The sequence below is a fragment of the Gobio gobio genome (assembly GCF_949357685.1).
Source record: "Gobio gobio genome assembly, chromosome: 19".
NCBI classification, from domain to species: domain Eukaryota; kingdom Metazoa; phylum Chordata; class Actinopteri; order Cypriniformes; family Gobionidae; genus Gobio; species Gobio gobio.
This window is the reverse complement of record NC_137112.1, coordinates 10,637,160-10,660,721: the sequence shown is the minus strand read 5'-3', so window position 1 is coordinate 10,660,721 and position 23,562 is coordinate 10,637,160. Positions and strand designations below refer to the sequence as shown.

At 38.8% G+C, this 23,562-nt stretch overlaps 1 protein-coding gene across 3 annotated transcripts in view; it reads right to left on the bottom strand.

The window, feature by feature from the left end:
- The window catches only part of cpne5b (copine Vb), a gene marked incomplete at its 3' end in the record, with an annotated part of 252,325 nt that overhangs the window by 86,594 nt on the left and 142,169 nt on the right, over positions 1–23,562 (bottom strand). For all 3 annotated transcript variants that reach the window (XM_079843746.1, XM_079843747.1, XM_079843748.1), the window contains exon 7: positions 10,099–10,162. In XM_079843746.1, coding sequence (XP_079699872.1) covers positions 10,099–10,162 — 64 coding nt within the window. The remainder of the gene's footprint in view (positions 1–10,098; positions 10,163–23,562) is intronic.

Sequence of the window (23,562 nt, the reverse complement as noted above, 5' to 3'; positions counted from 1 at the left end):
TGCTCTGCAGACCCAAGCCATTCGTGGACTCGCTGATTAGTATTAACACAATAAAGTACTATAAATTCCCTTGTTTGAGGTGTACCATAAAGCTTACATGATAAAATGTTGGTAATACGTATGTAACTCTTTGTTAAATACACTTTGTAATGTAAAACTTTTCTTCAAACCTTGCGCAGAGTTTCGGGTAAGCGGATCCACAGCAGCTTTGGCGCCTAGCCTCTGTTTAAATGTTTCATCATCATTGCCCCGTGATCTCATTGGTTTGCTGGCATATGGAGGATTTATACGGAATACAATTTAATTTAAATAAAGGAATTTTGGCTTGACGTGTTGTTTATAATGAATGCCCCTATGAATGTCACTTTTTATCTAATTTTTATTTTATTTTATACAATGCCCGGTCAAAAAAAAAATGTGCTGGAGGAGACTTGACAGAGTGCTGGACTCTTGCATTGGCAATACAAAATCAGGACCAAAAATTGATGCACCTCTTGATGGAAATAACATCACAGCATTTATTTTCATCAAGAGGTGCATTCATTTTTGGTCCAGATTTTGTACTGCCAATGCAAGAGTCCAACACTCTGTCAAGTCTCCTCCAGCACATCCTAAAGACTTTCAATGAATTTAAGGTCTGGACTCAGACGTGAAAATGATTCTTCATGCTCCCTCAACCATTCTTTCACAGTTTGAGCGGATGAATATTCCTACATGGTTGTTTAAGAAATGAAAAGCTACACAATCCATCAAATAGGGTTAGAAGAACTGTTAAGCCTATTTAAATGTTAGAGCTGTTGCCTATTTAAATCCAAACAGCGACCTTTTTTTGGGGGGGCCGGGCAGTGTATATTTAATATATATTTTTTAGCTACTTATTTTTCATCCATGTACTGTTCTGAAAACCGTTAAATTTAAAGGATTTGTTGTGGAGTGAGGGGGAATTAAATATCGCTATAGTGTTTAATGTCTGTAAATGTTTACTTTTATTTACTGGTATTTAATATACATCTTTAATATTCATTTAATATTCACATTTAATATTCATCTTCTTGGCTGGGTTACGTTTCTCCATGTCATAAACTCTAGGTGCGAGGCTTCTAAACTGAATTTTTAGGGGCATGATATTTAAACAACGATTGTTTTCAGACGCCACATTTATCAAGATACGATTATTCTTATGATGGGATTGGCGGCATGAATCACACGTGAACCCTGTCGTAATATGATTTCTGTGCTCGTTTCTACGTTAGATTGATATATGAGGTCCATCATATTTGATACAGAATTAACGTCTAAAAAGTGAAGGAAAAAAAAGTCCTAACTGAAGCTATTTTCATAGTATTTCATTTTTTCCATAAGAAAATGTATTTTTAATGAAAACTTATAACATGTTAAAGACAGACCTACTGTTACTATAAGAGGCTGTTAATCGATAGTCTATGTGTTTGTTTCTTTGTCTTACTGGATGTGTGTCCTCAGCCAATGCACTGTCCCGTTTAAAGGTGAAGAATGTAGTTTCTGTGACACTAGTGCCACATAGCGGAATTACAAAAATACAGCATATTTTGTCCCTTTCCCACGTCTCGCCTGACTTGACTCAAGCACGTCGTCAGGTTTTACGGCTGCGTGTGAAGGCATCAACAGGTAAATGTAGGCTACTTTCAATAAAAGGTCAAACATATTAGGATTACTTTAGCTGTTTTGCTTTGTGTCAGTAGAGTAAGCAACTGAGTAGCTAACACTCCAATAATCCAATAAGCGTCTCGCTTATTATAAACCCAGCCAACGTATCTGCACCAGGTATACTTTTGACATAATGCACCACTCAGCATATCCAGGAAAAAAAAGTCACCGCTCGCCACTGCTTAAAGGGATAATTCACCCAAAAATGACATTTCTTTTTATCATTACTCACCATCATGCTGTCGCAAACCTGTATGACTTTTATTTCTTCTGTGGAACAAAAAATAAGATATTTTGAGAAATGTCTCAGTATATTTTTGTCCATATAATGGAAGTCAATGGTCTCCAATGTCAACATTTTTCAAAATAGCTTCTTCTGTGTTCTGTAGAAGAGAGTCCTACAGGTTTGGAATGACATGAGTGAGTTTTCATTTGTGTGTATCCCTTCACAGTAAAACCCAATGAGTCAAACTTAAACCGTTTAATGAAACCCACTGCCTTAAACCATTTAAGTTCAAAAACTGTGACATTCACATAAAGAGAATATTGCTTAATTTTAAATTAAACTATAAATTAAACTATAAATCACTTAACTACTTTGTGCTGCTGAAACAACTGAATTGCATAATAAAATCAGAATCTTTAAATTAACCCAGATTTCTTATGGTTAGCTAGCAATAGCACAAGCACACCTGCATGTACTAAAGCAATTAGCGAAGAGACTCGCCGTGTCTCATTTTATAAAATTATTCCTTATGAGGCGTAAATTACTGTAATTTCTTTCTTTGCAATATAATGGGTACTTTTGTGAAATGAGGCAGTCTAAGTTTATTTAAAATAATTACCTTCTTAATTAGCTTCAGTGTATAGCTACTTTATGTGTGGCGTTGCTACAGTAACTACACTGTAGAGCAACTTGACAGTATTTGAAGTCCTTCATATTGATTGTAACTTGGCCAACGACAGTTTCAAAGTAGCTTCCCAGCACAGTTAAACTCATGGCGCTGGACCGAATTCAAGTTTTTGTGGGTTTGCTCTGCTTAATGATTCTTGTCAGACTACAGCAGGAGTTAGCAAGAATCATTAGGAAATAATTTAGGATTGATTTTCCTATACGCTGATGGCTCATTGCATAAACAAAAAACAAGGTTTTCCCACTTCTCACGCTCAGTACATTATGCAAAACACAGGCCTGAGTGTATCGTTAGATGTTTAGAGAGCAAGGGCTCAAGGACATGAAGAATACAGTACATATGTATTTATAATTTTAGGGCTGCCCCCTAATAGTCGACTAAATGTCGATGAGAAGAGAATTGGTCGGCTACATTTTAATCAGTCTGTTAGTCACAAAAACAACTTGGCTGGTCCATGCGGTAATATGTCATGCAGAAAATTCAAAGTCTGGCAACATTTTGAGAATGACCACAAAAATGTGATTGCAAACTCACAAATGACTTCTTTAAAGGGGTCCTATTATGCCCTTTTACGAAGTCTTGATTTAGTTTTTGGGGTGTACTAGAATATGCTTTCATGCTTGATAGATTTTTGAATATTTTACATTATTACAGCACCTCTCTCCACAGTCAGGCTCGAATGCGCTGATTATTTCCTGTTTCGATTAAGCCCCTTCTTCGAAATATGAAATGTGCTGTGATTGGTTAGCTGGCCAAGTGTGTTGTGAATGGTACTATGTTTTCGGGACATGTCCCGCCTTTTACCATAACCGCAAGATCTACTTAGATGTACATATTAATGATGGTGTCAATTTCAAACCAATTCAAACCTGATTCAGACTTGATGTTAACAAACAAGAGGATCGTCATGAACAGATTTCATGCACACACAGATTTCACAGGACATTTCAGAGTGGTTTGTTTTTTTGTAATTTTCTTATACATTTTAGATATGAAGTTATACATCATTTAATCATGATACTTGTCGGAAAACTATGGTAATGCAAACAGTTATCGATCACAAAACCATGGTTAATTTTCCTAAGGGGCGGTGAACCGTCGTACAAAAGCATGAGCTTACAGAAGCTTCAGTAAACACTATCAACATTAATGTTGGGTAGCAGACGAGTGGAGGCAAAGCTTTGCCCTTTGTTTACATCGTAGCAACAACACAACACTTATAATCAACACTTTCAACTATAAATAATAAGACATACTTACATATTATATTTGTAATCAACAAACAACATTATGCGTGTGCTGGAGTGCATATTTTACATTTTAAATACTCATTATTATAGTTTTGTATTTTGACTAATACAAATAAACTAATCGACTAACGGCTTGATGAACACTTGAATAGGAAAATATTTAGTTGGGGGCAGACCTACAGTAGAATATTGATAAAAAGATTAACTTATTAATCATGTTATGTGCAATTAACAGCATTTTTTTTATATAAAGAGAGCATTTTTTGTCATTTTTACATAACTTTCATGGCCCCCAAAATTATGTTGTATGAATATTTAAACATATAATATATCACAAAATAGGGTTTTGTTTAAATCTTGAATGTGGGTAAGTTTAATTAAAAAAGCTACATTTTGAACCAAAAAAAAGAGATAATCACGTTTTTGCAAACGGATCAGATTCAGAACATTGATCAAAACATAGACGGAGTAGATTGAGTCCATTAACAAGCTTCACAGTCGTTTCCTCTGCATGGGTTCAACATTTCATTAGGTAACATTTGGCAGTTTTGATTTATATTGGCGTTTAATGATGATGATTGTATTATTTTACAGAAATGCCTCTATCACTTACGAACAATTCTTTGACTGTGTTTTGATATAGAGTTTCTGCACTCTTTCAGAAGATCCAAGATTCAGAGGTATCCAAAGCACATCAGCTGACCACAGGGGTTCCTCAGGGCTCAGTGCTTGGACCTCTCCTCTTCTCCATTTACACTACATCATTGGGACCCATCATACAGGCACATGGTCTCTCATACCACTGCTATGCTGATGACACTTAGCTCTACCTTTCATTCCAACCAGACAACCCCACAGTAGCTGCACGAATCTCCAGCTGTCTGGCGGACATTTTGGCATGGATGAAAAAACATCACCTGCAGCTCAACCTGGCAAAGACTGAACTGCTCATCTTCAGGCCAATCCCACAATACAACATGACTTCACCGTCCAGCTAGGTTAATCTCGGATCACCCCTTCAGGGTCGGTCAGAAACCTTGGCGTAATCTTTGACGACCAGCTGTCCTTCAAAGACCACATTTCAAAGACAGCTCGCTCATGCAGGTTTGCGCTCTACAACATCAGGAAGATCAGACCTTTTTCTAACAGAGCATGCAACACAGCTTCTCGTCCAGGCCCTGGTCATTTCTAGGCTTGACTACTGCAATGCGCTTCTGGCTGGACTTCCATCATGTGCGATCAAAACGCTCCAAATGACCCAGAATGCAGCAGCACGTCTTATCTTCAGCGAACCCAAAAGGGCCCACGTCACACCACTCTTCATCTCTCTGCACTGGCTACCACTAGCTGCTCAAATCAAGTTCAAGGCGCTTACGCTCGCTTACAGATCCACCACGAGCTCAGCTTCTGCATACTTTGACTCGCTCCTACAAGTCTACACCCCCACCAGAAGCCTTAGCTCAGCTAAGGAGCAACGGCTTGTGGTACCATCACAGAGAGGCAGAAAATCCCTCTCCAGAACATTCACATTCACCATTCCCCGCTGGTGGAATGATCTTCCCACCTCCATCCGAATTGCAGAATCACTGACAACATTCAAACGACAGCTGAAAACTCACCTCTTCCGCGAGCACTTAACCTTGTCCTAAAAAAAAAAAATCCTTTTCCTTATTTTCCTTCTATTTTCCTCTACTTCTTCCCTGCCCTAGTGTGTGATGCTCTGTGTTATGTCCAAAACGTAGTACTTCAGGCACTTTCTGTGTTTCGCTGCCTCCTCATGATGGATCGCTTCCTGTACTCCTCAGTTGTAAGTCGCTTTGGATAAAAGCGTCTGCTAAATGCATAAATGTAAATGTAAGATGCGTAAACAGTACCCCTACCATACAACCGTGAAAACATTGATTGCCAAAACATTTAGTCAATGGCTGGGAAAGAGTTAATCGTGATTATTCATATTTGCACACGAAGGGCCCTATCATACACCCGTCACAATGTGGCACCAGGCCCGACGCAAGTGTTTTTTGCTAGTTTCAGCCCAACAAAGTAATCATTTTCACCATAGACTTTAAAAAAAATATGGAAGAGCAGTTTTGAAGCGTAAAGTAGGGTCGAGCTCCCAGATAATAGAAAATGGGCAAAGAGGTGGGACGTGGGTGGAGCTGTGGTGACGCGTGACGCGATGACTAACAGACGGCAGATAAATTGCTATCCACCTGTCACTTAAAGTGGCCACGCCCTTAATTATGCAGAACTTTAAAGGCTTTATATATTCGCTAGAGATATACATTATACATTATATAATGTAAACAAATGAGTTGCAAAAAAATTCACCCCCCTCACAGTTGTCATGAAGGGCAAATTTAGCCGTATAGACCAAAACCACAATTTGTACCAGGCTGTAAACATGTTTTTTTTCTGCTGTAAAGTTGGGCATTTTAACAAGTGGACCAATGAGATTCTGCTCCTTTCTGGAGCCTGTCTCTAGCGACCAGTCAATGAATTGCAGTTTAAAGCCTTGTTTATACTTGACGCGTCCGGAAAAAATGACGTCAACGCGGAGTGGGCGGTGGTGCGCGTTCATGTGCGTTGGGTGCGCAAGACCCCATTTCGCCTGGTGGTGTGCGGCGCATTTTTTGTAACAGCGCGCGCAACTCCGCATCCGAAGATGAACGAGTTCTAGGCGAATCTAGCCGAACATGATGTCTCATCACACCGGCACCCAGTTTGCACATACAAATTAGGTGCTTATATTTACAAAATGAGTCTACAAAAATTATGTCTAAATTCATGTTTAATAAAAAAAATTATCACTAAACTAAATGAAAATGTTTAGTGAAATTAGGAAATATTTAAGAGATCGTTAATTTAGTTGTATACATGTGTGCATATATTTTGTTCTCATGTCACAAGTAATATCAATGTTTACTGAGTTTTACACAATCCTTTTGTAGTGTGGTTTTTGGTGAATTGTACTAAAATAAATATCATCACCTGAGTACATTAGCCCAATTCTTCTCAACGATTTTTCCTGATGGTTTATAAAACAATTACTCTGAGTCGCCCTCTGTCGTTTCAAAGAACAGCACAACGGCGAGCGCGTCGAGTATAAACGCCTCGTCCGGTTGGGGAGGAGCGCGCGCAATCAGCAGAGGCTCGCGCTGCGGAGCCAGGCGAAAGTATAAACAAGGCTTAAGTCACTTCCGTATTGGCTTCAAAAGAAACTGCGGGAGGTTTCCGCTTGATTTTCACATCCAGCACCATGTTGTTTAAATAGCTAATGCACTCGCGCCATCTGTTCGCCCATCGACATGCTGGTCTGAAAGTGTTGCTATTTTGAGGAACTGAAAACGACTGCACCATTGACCAATAAAAATCTGTCAAAAGTCAATAGCGCAGTATTTTTTGTGTTATTTAAAGGGCGCGTTAATAATATGCGCCACAAAAACATTTTTAAATATTAAAAATAAAATGATTCCTCTCTGGAGAAGCGTTCACTCTATCCGCTAAATTCTGCCATGTAAATATAGCAAATCCGCCATGGTGCAAGCGCAGCTGGCTTTTAAAGGGAATGGGAGATGAGACTCTGATTGGTTTATTGCACGTTACGGCCAAAACACACCCATGACTCATTAAGAGACTAGGTACAACCCTGGTGCAGTGACCGTTTTGAACCGTTTTCCGTCGTTAAACTAGCAAAGGGGGATTTGGACACGCCCTAAGTGCACCTGCGCCATGTGCTTCAGACCATGCGCTCAGATCATTAAAATAATGCCTGGAATCTTCAAAATAATGTGTAATATTTTACAAAATGTTTACACTTTTTTTTAAATCAACCAATGAATAGCTTACTTAGAGCTGTCTCTGCAGATTAAAAGAGGACTGAAAAAAACATTTTAACATTGAACCATAACACATTTGTGCAACATTCACTCAGTATCCTTACCTCATTTTTGACCGAAGTGGTTTTAAGATGCTTTTCTGAACTCTTCATATATTTGCACACAAAAGGCCCTATCATACACCCGGTGCAATGTGAACAGAAATCTGAATCGATGGGGCAAAGATGAGTTGTTATGAGCCCTTTCTATCGGTTTTTCCTCCAATCAATGTTTATGTTCTCAGATGGTGTGTACAAATTAAAAGCTCCATTATTATACTTCTTCACACCGTAATGAGGATGGAAAAAGCCTTTATTGAGCTGGATACTGAAAGCGGGCATGTGACTTAAAGCCCGGAGGAGGGATCTGGGATGGGTGCATAACAACAAGTCCATCCCATCGCATTCAAGATACCTTGAGCTCAAATTAAAGCTTTTGGTGTGTAAAATATGGGCAGCGGAGCAAAAAGAACTACAAATGAACTCCGCCATTGATCCAGGGAAACAGTAGAAAATCCTTTTGAAATTGTAATGAAGGTGCTTCACAGGAGCATTGTCCAGGCCCAGTCCTAACAAGAGCGCAGAGCGCATGATGCAGAACGCTGGAGAATCACAAACACTTCACAATAAACCCCCAACCATTTCGCTAGATGCTTCTGCCTCAAACGCTTCTGTTAATGGAGGTGAAATACACTCTCTATTATTGACACTATGCCTTGGTAAATCACAAGATGTGGTGAATTTATTGCTGTAAAACAGATTCCCAAACTTTTAAGATTTCAGTTACATTTGCTTGTTCATTGGTTAAAGGGTTAGTTCACACAAAAATGAAAATTCTGTCATTACCCACCCTCAAGTCGTTCCAAACCCATAAGACTTTCGTTCATCTTCGGAACACAAATGAAGATATTTTTTGATGAAATCCGATGGTTTCTGAACCATCCATAGGCAGCAACGTCATTGATTTCAACTTTCAAGGCCCAGAAAGGTAGTAAATACATCGTTAAAATTGTCCATGTGACTCCAATGGTTCAATCTTAATGTTGTGAATCGATGAGAATACTTTTTAAGCGGAACAATAAATGAATAAATAACGACTTTATTCAACAATCTCTTCTCTTCAACGTTATTCTCCTACGCTATTGGCGTAGTAAACACAGTGCAGCACTTCCGGGTTCTACGTCAGAACGCCGGCTCATTATTGGCCAGCTCCTGCATCAGCATCACACACATGCATTGTGGTGCTCACATGAACAGCATCGGCCAAAGGTAAGCCAGCGTTCTGACATAGAACCCGGAAGCGCTGCACTGTCTTTACTATATCAACAGTGTAGGAGACTGACACAGAAGAGAAGACATTGTTGAATAAAGTCATTGATTTTGTTTGTTTTTTGTGCATAAAAAGTATTGTTGACGCTTCATAAAATAAGGTTGAACCACTGGAGTCACATGGACTATTTTAACGATGTATTTACTACCTTTCTGGGCCTTGAAAGTTGAAAGCAATGACGTTGCTGTCTATGGATGGTTCAGAAACGTTCAAAGATGAACGAAGGTCTTACGGGTTTAGAGCGACGTGAGGGTGAGGAATTAATGACGAAAATTTAATTTTTGGGTGAACGAACTCCCTCGAGTCGGCGGTCGCACCGGCGCGATTGACTCGCTTTTTTTCTTATCAGTGCCAAAGAGACTCAAATAACTTTTTATCTTTCAGGCAAGTGTTATACATCATTATAATATGTTAAGTTTCAATTTTTTTTGTGTACTGTCACAATAAAAACAAAATGTTGTGCTTTTTGCAAAATAAAGAAAACAAACATGATGCGCGATCTGCAGCCTCTCTGTCAAAGACGTTCATTCAGATAGTCTTCAGAAAATGACCTGTAGCTTACTGAAAACGTATGAGACATATGTCTAAAGAAACGTTAAAATGTCAGGTTTTAAATAATGTAAACCAAATCGAAAACAAATATTCTGTGTTTATGTAATCTGTTTGAAAACAGAGAGATGCCTCTGCCTTAATAAGGTCTCTGTTTATTAAATGTTGGGCAGTGATGATGTGGACTTCACTTGACACAACCGTTCCCTATCTCTCTGACCTGACGGGTTCAATAAAATCTTATTTTTCTATTTTAAAGACCCTCAAAGTCAAGACAAGAGTCGCTGTGTTTTTGTCTCGAATGGATGAATTCATAAGCTATTTCCTTCTATCTGCACCGCAGCACTCTGAGCTTTAATGAGACCAAGTGTTTTTAATTGAAGGGCACAGAGTAAATTGCAGGCATTTGCTTAAAACGCATTTCTGCCTGTCCTTGAAGAGAATAGAGAGAAAACAATGAATGCAACACTACACGCACGTCTAAAGACTCACCCTGCAGTTCCCCAGTTCTTCGGCAGATAAGATGATAATACCGCAGTTCTTTCCCAGTATGCCCCTGAAATAGACAAAAAGCGATGACATCAAACCATTAGATGTTAAACCCAAAGTGATTACACAACAGCAGTAATGAAATAAAAACCCAAGTAAAAGCACAATAAGGAAGTCGAGGTCAATGGGTTATATTAGACAGGAGTTGTTTTCTATGCTAGTTTCAGGCGTAGGAACTCCCAGAGTAGGCCTAAGTGAATACATTTTAGGGATGGAACGATTACCAGTTTCACAATAAACCACGATAAAATGTATTGACGGTTAGTAATATAATTTCTTTTTAGTGTTTGATTATCACGATTTTGAAACCTTGCGGTAAATCCTGTCCAGTTAGCATCTGGTGCCGGCTCATGCGGCACATTTTTTTTTGAATGAGAAGAAATGGCGGACGGCAGTGACAGCTCTCGGGAGATTTTTCAGCCTTCTAAAAGGACCAAATCTGAGGTGTGGTCATATCGTGGCTTTTACAAAAGTCCTGAGTAAAGCTTAATCGAGTATGCTCACCCTGTCTGCAGAACATGCAAGAAGAAAGTCGCTGCAATAAGAGGAAACACTTCAAATCTGCAAACGCAAGGCAAGTGGACTTTGACCTCAATACCAAAACTACGTCTGGGAAATAATCCCACGAAGAGAAGTTTGCAGTAAGTGGCTTTGAGCCAAAGACGAACTAACAAGTTCAGACAAGACTAGGGTGACATTTAAGGGATAATGATGTTTATTCATTGTACACTTATTACACAGATTTTCTTTACCACATAAATAATTACGGGGACATATTGAATTGAGATTAATGTTTTAAATCTTGTTTATAAATCCATTTTGTACAGTGTTCAAAGCAATCTTCCAGACAAGATGGTCACAAGTAATTATAGTAATAATTATAGTAGCATTAATAGTAAAGTCCTCTGATTTCATTTTCAATACAATCAAAAACAGAGACGCAAGACACATTTGAATGAAACGAGAGATTCGTTGTGATAAGTGGTGGATGTGTTGTTATAATGCGTTGGTATTGACGACAAAAATAGCATCTTTGATTAAAATGCAGTGGTTGCCTCTAATTTCAAATGGTTAGAGATATTTTTTGGCCTGTTATAGAGCAAATAAACAACAAATAAATTTGCTTAAACACAAGGGGGATCGGCAACCAGTATAGGAATTGGATAATTTGCTTAAAAAAAAAAGTGAATCGCCCATTGAAAAAATGTTGGTCGGTGCATCACTAATTATGACTTTACCCTTAATGCCAAGATTGCATTGCACTTAAAGATTTCACTTTATGAGTTTTTTTAACATTAATATGAGTTCCCCTTGTCTGTCTATGGTCCCCCAGTGGCTAGAAATGGAATGGTGTAAACCATGCCCTGGGTCTCCTGCTCTGCCATTGAGAAAATGAAAGCTCAGACGAGCCGATCTGGAATCTTCCCTATATGTCGTCATATGGGGAAAGGTTACCTCCCCTTTTTCTGCTTTGCCCGCCCAGAGAATTTGGAGCGATGTCAGCACAGGCTTTACAAACAGATTTTTACGATATGGATTCGACAGCACCGCCACAAACAGTGAGTAACAGTGTTCATTAATGCCTGATCTGTGATCAGTGATTTCTGATGTGTAGCTAATCATTCAAGTTCAAACAGACTTTCTCTCTAAATCGTTTAATACTGTTTATGCATCAGTGAATCAAGCCAGTGACTAAGCCATCAACTTCACATTGTTTCTCTTAGTAGCACGAAAACAATCTGTTATTTAAATTGTGATTAAACTACAGAGAGCGATCAAAGAACACTCTCTTTATAATGGCTGAAGCTATCAATCGCACGTCGCGAGTGTATCTGCACACTTGCCCAAACTCCCGTTATAACGAATGACGCTGTTATGCTGCACAACGAAGCTCTTACTGTATTCATATCGATATTGTGTTTGCTGTAAGTTGTGGTGAAAGCATTTTGTGAGAGAAATAGTGTTGCAATGTCGAGATCACTGCATTCACACGATCAACAGACCGTCTGTCTACTCAATGCTCATCACTGCAGCCTTTCATGGGATGGGAAAAGATCTAAAAATAATGCTATAATCAACACTTTCACGATTCGTTAATCTCGACAGCTGTAATAGTAAAAAAAAAAGTAGTAAAAGTATTCGAGAGGGGTTCCATATGTAATACGTATTTCAAATGGAAAGATGTCAGATCACAGCAGTGGGCGTTTACACTGAAGTCTCACAGCAGACACGCCCCTTGAAACAAAGCATTCTAGCCAGAGGGCTAAAATCAGGGAAGAAAAATGCCTTTTATTTCTAAACTATGACATTTTATGATGTAAAAATCATACTAACATAAGTACACCTCAGGAAACATTATAAAATAGTAAAAAAATACACATCATGGGACCTTTAAGAAAATTTTTACCACCATTTTGTATGGGCAGTTCTGAGATAATTTCTAGTCATGTAACATTTATAGGCACACATGTAAAATGTATAGCCTGTGAATAAATCTCACTCCGAGCAGCTGATCGCAGTTGGCAACTACAGCATGCAGAAGGGGGTTGTGGATTTGAGAGGGGCTTTAAGAGATCCATCATTTGCACGTTCCTACATTCAAATTCTGGACACTTTTCCCAGACTCTCATTAATACAGAAATCACAAACACAGTCCCTGAAATGCATAACAGCTTCATTAGCACTGATGTTGTCCATATGGCTAAGTTCTCCTTCAGGATTCTTCATTTGCAAAAGAGACAGATGCAGGCAGTCTGTGTTAGTGCTTTAGCCATGTGTTCACAACTGAAAACCATTTTGCTAGACATGTTTTTCTATAGCTGAAAACCATAATGGCTCCACATGACTACTGTCAGCAAACATCCTGCTCTCTAGGATAACATCGCCATAAAACAAAGTTACATTGTCACCAGATGGACAGCCTGCGTTTTGTCTCGAAGTCTGTGGCTTGTGCCAGAGAAAGACAAAAAAAAATGTCACCAAAACAATTGATTTCTCAAAACACATTTGACCAATTTCTTCAACAACAACATCACACTTGAAAAAGGTTGGGCCAGTCAAATGTATTTCTACTTTCACACAATAACCACCATAGAAAGGCACTGAGGGTCTCTTACAGGTAAAATTTCCCTGAAAGAGACCGTCCAAAACCTTGACTACTGACTACACCTTTCTACCTAAAAAATTACCTCAGAAACAACAAAAATATCAGTTAATATGCCAGCATCGAACTTGGTATAGTAGTTAAAAAAGATATGTTAAACAGGACTCCAGATTTTTAAAAATGGCAGGGAGCAACGGCTCCTAAGAAATTAAGCATTTATTTCATTGCTAAGTGTACGTTTACATGACAACAATGTACTAAAAAGTTATTTTTCAGACAACATTATCAAAATCAGTGTTTTTACATGCACCCTCATAATGCATAATTTGATCAACTAATGTGAGTAAGCTCATAATCATAGGAACCATATTCGCATTAAACTATGTGACGTACAGCGAATTTAAACAGGGATGCAAACACCTTAATCACATTATTACCATTCTGACCAAAGTGTGCATGTGCGTGGACGTACACGAATACCGTGTGTTGTTCACACAACTTCATGACTGAACTCTGTGAGTTTTCTCTTCTCCAAATCGCCAAACTCTGTCTACACAAATCTCTGCGCAGTCTCTGCTCCGTATCTTCATCCAGACGGCACGAAGAATGCAACATCCAGTGCGTCCATAAAAATGTATTTTAAATTTGATGTGAGTAGATTAAAACAATGGCCGGTAACATCATGCATACTGTATGCCTATCTGAGTGTGGTAACCATGCTTATTAACAAATAATGAGAATAATGAAAATTGCATGTAAACTGGAGTGAAGAGTTCTGCTCATGTCATGTAAACATCTTACTGTGATTCAAGACCTTACTCTGATTATTAGAAATAATCTTATTATTGGTACACATGTAAAAGTAGTAAATGTTCCTTGTTTACATGGATTCGCAAAAATGATTAAAAACACTGTATTCTGCAGCCAGGCCAGTAGATGGCGATCTCACTTTCGCATCTATAGACTGAACACATAATACCCATGCACATGATGTCACCGTTTTCACAAATTCACGTTTTTGTAGTGTACACGGAGACAATAACGGTACCACTTTCAAAAACGTGCACTTTGAAACCCATTTTCAAATGTTTGCATATGGAGGTCTGTTGATTCTGCAGAAAGTTGGCGACTTCTGCTCACTGTGCGCCTCAGCATGCGCTGACCCTGCTCTGTGATTTTACTTGGCCTAGCACTTCATGGCCAAGTTGCTGTTGTTCCATTTGCTTCCACTTTGTTATAATACCACTAACAGTTGACCGTGGAATATTTAGTAGAGAGGAAATTTCACGAATGGACTTATTGCAAAGGTGGCAACTTATCACTGTACCACGCTTGAGTTCACTGAGCTCCTGAGAGCAACCCATTCTTTAACAAATGTTTGTAGAAGCGTCTGCATGCCTAGTGCTTGATTTTATACACCTGTGGCAATGGAAGTGATTGGAACATCTGAATTCAATGATTCGGAGGGGTGTCCCAATACTTTTGGCAATATAGTGTATTATATATATATATATATATATATATATATATATATATATATATATATATATATATATATATATATATATATATATATATATATATATATAGATATTAGGGCTGTCAAGCGATTACAATTTTTTATCAAATGAATTACACAATGTGGCGATTAATTAATCTAATTAATTTTAATGAAATTATACTCTAAATAAGAAACTGCCAGTAGGTGGCGGTAAATGTCTAATTGAGTTATTTATTCAGGAGTGAAGTAAATGGTTCTCTTTGTGAAAATAGTAAATATAAATGGTTCTCTTTATGGTCCATTGAATCATTGGTTCACCCGATTCAGAAAACACAGATTCAGAAATAAAACGTGCATTGCTCGGAGTCGGAGATAAACAGTTCTGCTTTGTCTTTATATTTTTTGACAAAACTGAGCAAAACAGACTAAAAATAACAATGTTGTCTAAAACAACACAATATTATCTTATTTATTTTATTTATTGTATAAGCATTTGCACTCGTGCTATTCTGGACAGAAAAAACTGAACTTGAAAACTGTGATATTGCTTATACTGTATATCATGATGTAAATGTGAGGGCGTTTTCACACTGGCAGTTTAGTTCGAAACGGGGCACGGTTCACATGAAGAATTGGTAATGTGAAAGTCATGTGGACCTGGGTGAGCTGAGCCCAGGGATACTGAATTCGAGACTGAGTTTGATTGCGCAACAAGATCGGACTTGTTTGTTCAGCACATCCCACAGATGCTCGATTGGATTGAGATCTGGGGAATTTGGAGGCCATGTCAACACCTCAAACTTGTTGTGCTCCTCAAACCATTCCTGAACCAGGGCACATTATCCTGCAGAAAGAGGCCACAGCCACCAGGGAATACCATTTCCATCAAAGGGTGTACATGGTCAACTTCTTGAGCAATTTGAGCTCCAGTAGCTCGTCTGTTTGATTGGACCACACGGGCCAGCCTTTGCTCCCCACGTGCATCAATGAGCCTTGGCCACCCATGACCCTGTCGCCGGTTCACCACTGTTCCTTGGAGCACTTTTGATAGATACTGACCACTGCAGACCGGGAACACCCCACAAGAGTTGCAGTTTTGGAGATGCTCTGACCCAGTAAATCTGATTCAAACCACTAGTTTTATGAATCTTTTTTTACTGACTCATTAAAAGGAATCTATGCATAAGATTAATTTGTTCATGGCTAGAGGTGTGTTTGTTGCGGAGTCTAACACTGGCACACACTGTAGCTAACACAACATGATATACTGTTTGACCAAACTGCATAAGTGATGCTGATTCAGCTCTATATTATTATTGCACACTTTATTTCTTGTGCATTTCAGACCATTTGTGACCATTTTAGTCAGAGGCCACAACGCGGCAAAACAATGAAACTAAACATGCAAATGGATTTTTAAAGTTTAAAGTTCACGCAAATGACTCCATATGAACTAACTCAATCAAATAAACATGCTGACCCAACACAGTTCCAGAAGTATGAAAAATCATAGACGAAAACTAATTCATTTTAACATGCACTGCATGGACACCATATGCAATTTTTTTTACATTGTTTACTTACAAAACTTTAATTATCAGTGGTAAGTAGAATATTTTACAGTTTTTAGATTAACAATGACTGCACTTTTAAAAAACCTGAAGAATACCCCATGCAGTCTCCAATGCCTCTGTGACTAAATGTGCATTTTTGAGATACTGAGACTTTTCAGTACAACTTCAATATCCTGCGAACAAGACATGTTGTGCCAAGCGTGCAAACCGCATTGTATTTTATTATCTTTTTAAACTCCAGGCTGTGTGAGTAAGAGAATGCCATTTCATCTTGTCTGTTTGGACTGTGGTCCCACAGGTTTTTGCTCACACTCCAGTGTTTGCTAATTGGTTCATTACTCAGTCTTTACGTCCCCCCGGAACAACAGGAGTCCTGGTTTATATTGTTGTATCATTACAAAAGGGCCTTGTACAAAAGAGCTACAAAGGCTTGTCTGGAGAAACAAACAGGACAGTCTTTCTTGTTGACACCCTCCAGCGAGCTAAAGGTTGTATTTTTAATGTGAAAATGTTTCCGCTGCTGTAAACTGAGTGCTTTATGTCATAAACGGCTGAAAGTGTCATGATGACTACTCAACTGCACTAACCATATGACTGAGACAGTATTAATGACAACACATCCCTGAAGTGTCAATGTGTCTCATGGAGGGCTATATAAACAAATTATATAGAAAATACAAGTAAAAAGTATATATTTACATTTAATAAAATGTATTAAAGTTATAATTTTATTTATAATTATTTTAAATTTTAAAATAAAATATTTTTATGTTAAAATAATACACTATATTGCCAAAAGTATTGGGACACCCCTCCAAATCATTGAATTCAGGTGTTCCAATCACCTCCATGGCCACATGCATATAAAATCAAGCACCTAGGCATGCAGACGCTTCTACAAACTTTTGTGAAAGAATGTGTCGCTCAGGAGCTCAGTGAACTCAAGAGTGGTACCGTGATAGGTTACCACCGGTGCAATAAGTCCATTCGTGAAATTTCCTCACTACTAAATATTCCACGGTCAACTGTTAGTGGTATTATAACAAAGTGGAAGCAATTGGGAACAACAGCAACTCAGCCACGAAGTGCTAGGCCACGTAAAATCACAGAGCGGGGTCAGCGCATGCTGAGGCGCACAGTGAGCAGAAGTCGGCATCTTTCTGCAGAGTCAATAGCTACAGACCTCCAAACTTCAGTGTGTAGAGAGCTTCATGGAATGGGTTTCCATGGCCCGAGCAGCTCATCCAAGCCTTACATCACCAAGTGCAATGCAAAGCGTGGGATGCTGTTGTGTAAAACACACCGCCACTGGACTCTAAAGCAGTGGAGACATGTTCTCTGGAGTGACCAATTATGCTTCTCTGTCTGGCAATCCGATGGACGAGTCTGGATTTGGTGGTTGAGTAAAGTTTGGGCTAAGGGGGGGATTATGGAGGGGGTTGTTTTTCCTCTTAGTTCCAGTGAAAGAACTCTTAATGCTTCAGCATACCAAGACATTTTGGACAATTTCATGCTCCCAACTTTGTGGGAACAGTTTGGGGATGGCCCCTTCCTGTTCCAACATGACTGCACACCAGTGCACAAAGCATCGGTCCATAAAGACATGGATGAGCGAGTTCGGTGTGGAGGAACTTGACTGGCCCTGACCTCAACCCGATAGAACATCCTTGGGATGAATTAGAGCGGAGACTGCGAGCCAGGCCTTCTCGTCCAAAATCAGTGTCTGACCTCACAAATGCGCTTCAAGAAGAATGGTCAAAAATTCCCATAAACACACCCCTAAACCTTGTGGAAAGCCTTCGCAGAAGAGTTGAAGCTGTTATAGCTGCAAAGGGTGGGCTAACTCCATATTTAACCCTACGGATTAAGAATGGGATGTCATTAAAGTTCATGTGCATGTAAAGGCAAGCGTCCCAAAAGGTTTGGCAATATAGTGTATATGCAAATTATTATGCAAATGTTATATAGTTATAATTATAAATTATAAGCTAATTATATAATCTTTTTTATAGTTATTTATTAATGTTCTATTGTTCATTACACACATAAACACACACATTTTCTGTTTGATGTGCATGTTTGTTTCAAAATGTTGTTATTATTAAGACATTTAAATGATCCAGGTGGAACTAATTTGGGTTCCAGATTTCGACCATAATCCATTATTTGTGACATTTTAAATAAGCTGATGCTTACTGAAAACAATAAATCAATAAATGAAACTTAAAAACACCTTCTCAGAGGTAAATCGGTTTATTTACCATCTATTTGAAATGCTGAAAGCATGTTTCAACGAAGCAAATGTATAAGCTGAGAAGCCGACGTGTGCAGCAGTGCGGTTCTGAATGCAGATATTATTTCATAATTATGCCACGCAGAATCTAAAGAAGGGATGAGTAGAATATACAGTATATATATATGAGACAGTTTAACTGTGTTCGCCCAATTAAAGCATTCAAAATATACAACAAAACCACACATCAAAGTTTCATTCCTCTACTTTTCAAAGAAAAGGGCAAAGTGTTGCTATTGGTTCATACACATTCCACTTATCCAAGGTTTGCGTGAATCTGAAAGCACTTTGTTTATCTGTGGTGTTTACTCCGGGTGACTGATCAAATTTGCAAAAAATGATTCATGGCAAGAACCTGTAAGCCCTCCTGTATGTGAAAATCTGTTCATGGCAATAAGTCATGCTCTAAAATGCTCTTCAATTGCGTCGGTTAACCCAAAGGGCATTACTCATTTGCTTTGTCTTTAGTTCTCCAGTGTCTTTGTGCATTTACACCTACACCCTGATCATCTCCAGTAGCTCTTGGATCTTTTTTGGAGCTTTAGATTCATTTCTGCTCAAGAGTTCAAATCTACCATTGCTTCAGGGTGCGTTACCATTAGTAACCTGCCAGTTACTGCATTAATAAAATATATCATTACCTGCAAAGTCACCATATGGCTCAGACTTTGCACATAAAGTTTCCGGGTCCCAGAAAGGCTCAGATGCTTTGTGTGTCCCATCCATATTAAAATCTGAGATTGACTTATATATTCACTAAGCTCCACTGTGGGACTTGGACTGAGTTCTAATCAAACGGATGTGGACTTCTGTACTTCCTCGAAACCCCAGAGCGTTCACTCACTGACTGGATCATGACTCCCTGCTTTACTGCTTTTGTTCTCTGCAGCAACATGAGCTCGTAATTACAAACCCAACAGAGAGAAAACTAACAAAAGGAGAAATGTAATAATGGAGGCGGCACTTTACATATTCATCTCATATCTGCCTTGGGAGCTGGAGAGATTTGTGTGGGGGTGCAAGCATTGTGGAGAAACTTTCTTCAGGCAGTGCACAAAGAGATCATTTGAGATTCCTTTTGTTATCTTGAGCTTTTCATCAGCTTTTTACTGGATATACATATGGTATAATGTAGAATATTGCAGTCGACAGTGTCATGAAGACGGTTAGCTGGCTTGCACTCTTGTCTCGTACGGAAGTGGCAGCGCTATATTGTATGAAATACTGAAAAAGAACTGGGTCAATGATAAATAAAAGTACCCAAGATGAAAAAAAGGGGAAATCTAATTTAAAAAAGCATGAGGCAAGCTATTAGAAATGTAATCACTATATTCAGGTTGGTTTCATGGTTTGGGAAAACTTTCATACAATTTTCAACAAAAGTTAATTTTATTAATTTAAAAAAGCGTAATGTGGTGCACTCTTCAAATAAAAAATGTTTCCTAAAACCTTGCATAAATGTGAATATTTATTTATTTATTTACTTAATTATAACGAGGCAGGTTAGTTCAGCTTGTAAAATGTCCTGTGGTGCGACGCCCCAAATATGAATATCATGGGCCCTGTTGGCAGCTGGTATTCAGATGCGTTTTAGTCGATCGGATCACAACTGGACATCACTAAATACAGATGTAAACAGGGTCTAAAACGTTTTGAGCTTGTACACTTTCGACCACTTCCAGAGGTAGTCGAAAACACATTTGACCGGATGGCTTTCTAAAGCCCTATTAGCACAGGAGTAGCATTACCTGGTGACCTCTAGTCATTTGTAATAATTGCGGAGGTTGTCTGTGATCTTAATCCCGTGCGAATCGGCCATGTCTGTAATTTGTAAAAAGTAAAAATTCCCCCGCAAACGACCTAACATATTTCGCAGAACACAGAGGTCCTGTGATAATATTAGTCCCGTGCGAATCGGCATCTCTGTGATTTGGCGGGTCTATATACTTTTTTCAAGGTTTTTGTTTCCTGGGTGCCTTTTTATCCATCTGGAGGCTGCGTTGGAGTGTTTTGATAGTATTTTGGGCACTGGGCCACATCACTATACACCATACAACTGTACAATTTGCAGAAAGAAAAAGCTGAAAACCATCAGAAGAGCGAAAAGAAAAAGTAAAATGAGATGGAGACGGATGACATGTATAGCAGCATGTGGCAAGGAACATTCTTCTGCTTATGATATATCATACAGCTAGACCTATAGACGGTTTCAACGGCAACAACATAAACAAACGTTACTGCGCATGCGCGCTTTTGTGGCCCAAACTTAACTCCCGGTAGACGTCCACAAAGAATCAATAACAACAGAGGCTGAATCATCTTTCATTTTAATTGGGCAGCATTATCTTAATTTACATGTTTTTATTGTTTCAGCATGTTTATTATAAATAATCTCCCATTTCTGTCTGTAATATAGAGAGGGGGAAACGCCCCCCTTAAAGGGTTCGTTCACCCAAAAATGTAAATTCATACATTAATTACTCACCCTCATGTCGACCCCAACCCGTAAGACCGTAGAGAAGAAGAAAAATATCTTAAATTGTGTTCCGAAGATGAACGAAGGTCTTACAGGTTTGGAACGACATGAGGGAAAGTAATAATGACAGAATTAAAATTTTTGGGTGAACTAACCCCCCACAGACAGTGTAATGCCGTTTTCTGTACAGTATCAATTAGGGGTGGCACGGTTCACAAAACCCACGGTTCGGTTCGTATCACGGTTTTAGGGTCACGGTTTTCGGTTCTGTACGGTTGTTGTTGTTGTTTTTTTTAATCGTTAACACTCCAGAAATTTACTTCAGCATATGATATATATAGCTTAATTATCCACAATTTAGGATACAGTATTAAAAAATTGTTATATCAAGTTGTTTCCTAACTGGCTGTCTACCGAGTCTGACACATTGGCGTAACATTTTTCATGTTAATCATATCAATTTTGATCTGAACAATGCACTGTGGTTTTAATTCAGGTGACCTGATTAACAAATTTCACCATGAAGTGTTCCGTGTGTTTCACAATCACCATATGACATCCAGCGCTGTGAATAAAAAAAAAATAATACACGAAAACACAACACTGCCAGAAGTTTTTCTTCTGGCGCATCCTCCAACTCCGGGCAGCCTTCCTTATCTCTCCCACTTGCATTTCTACATGTGACGTGACCTGCAGCACTCCACTTTTACTTTACTGTATGTCCACACACACCTCTTATTTTGCGCGAAAAGGACACCCACTGTCTGAGGTAACATACGGGCACGAGGATACATTACGCATGCGTCGAACCGTGCGACGCACACACTCCGAACCAACCTTCAATCATGCAATGTGTCGGAATAACATGTTTCTTTGTTTCATAACATAGGATTAATGTTGGGAAAGTTAACTTGTAGATAAAGTACCCTATTTGAGATTGATTGTATATGAATGCATCACAAAAATTCCTGTGCTCTATGGGCACTGCCATTAATAGAGGACAAAACGAAAGTTGTTTTGCACTCCGTGATAAAGGCATATTTAAATATCTTGCGGGAAACATAAATCCGTTCAGTTATCCAGATGGCGACCACTTGATGTGAACAAATGTAAACTCTCTGTGTCCGGATTGACTTATGATCACGGTGCTCGCATGTTAATGCCAAGTGTAAACGCAGCCAGAATAAGTTACCTCTAGAGTAGATTATTTCTGATAACAAGCAAAATAAATAACAAGTAAATTACATTAGACATACAGTCTAAATATCAATAGACGCTGCTCTCGTATGACTGGATATTTATGAAGCATTTAAGGCTTTTTGGTGAGTCGCACACACTGTTTTTGCGCTGGTGTCATATTCTCTCTGCTTGATCGTTAATATTTATATCATGTTATCCAAGAATAGTAATTCAAAAATGTGTTTCTACTGAGTAGTGCCCCATACTATCCCCTTGCCAGACCGATAAACAAACACAGACCGGAAGTTAACTTCGGGCCACGCGCGTGTGTCCGATGAAACGGTCTATAAAGACAAGACATTTCCAAGCAATAGCCTTTCTGAAATAGAGCACAATCAAGCGAGGGGGTTCACATCCTGAAGCGCATTCATATGTAAACTGTGTTACAAATAAAAGTGACCCTGGACCAGTGTTCAAACTATACCGTGGCCTTTGGGGGAGGGGGGGTTTGTGCCCCTGCTCGTGCCCTTGCTCATGCCTTTGCTCGTGCCTCAAAAGAGGACTTACAAAAATACATAACAGCTACAAGTGTAAGCAGTACTTGCTTTATGCAAGCACTATATAAGATAAATCACAATACAGGATTTACCGTATTATACTTTATCGACACAAATTGATATAAACACAAATATAGTCTATTAACAAAGCATCTGGCTGTCTTTGAGTTCACCGTAATTCCTCCATTCAATTAGGCATACATTAAACATACATTTACCCGCCTAAAGAAATCAGGAGTTTTAGTGCGTAATATCATGGTATCCATAGTACAGCAGCAAAATTCCTTGATTATTACGCAGGATTCCAGGAATGAGAGTATAGTTCCTAGCCATATCGGTTTGGAAAATCGCAACTTTTAATTTTCCGTCGGTCTTAGTTCACAATGTAACTATACACATCAAAACATGTAAATAGGAAAATGTTGGCGTTATTTTGTCACTTATTGAGCAGTAGGCTAGCCGGAGCCATTTACCTCCAGTCTTTGTGCTAAGCTAGGCTAGCGGTGGGTGCGTTAGACAGAGTTATAGCATGCACGGAGATGAGAAGGATATGTATAGACTTATCTAACTCTGGGGGATACGGTGAATAAGCTAAAGTCCCAAAATGTCGGTGTGTTGCTTTAATACCAGGTGTAAACAGGGCCGTTATGTTTTTGGGGAGTCGCACCACAAGTCATTTTGTAAGCTGAACTGACCTGCCTTGTCATAAAAAGGTCAAATTATC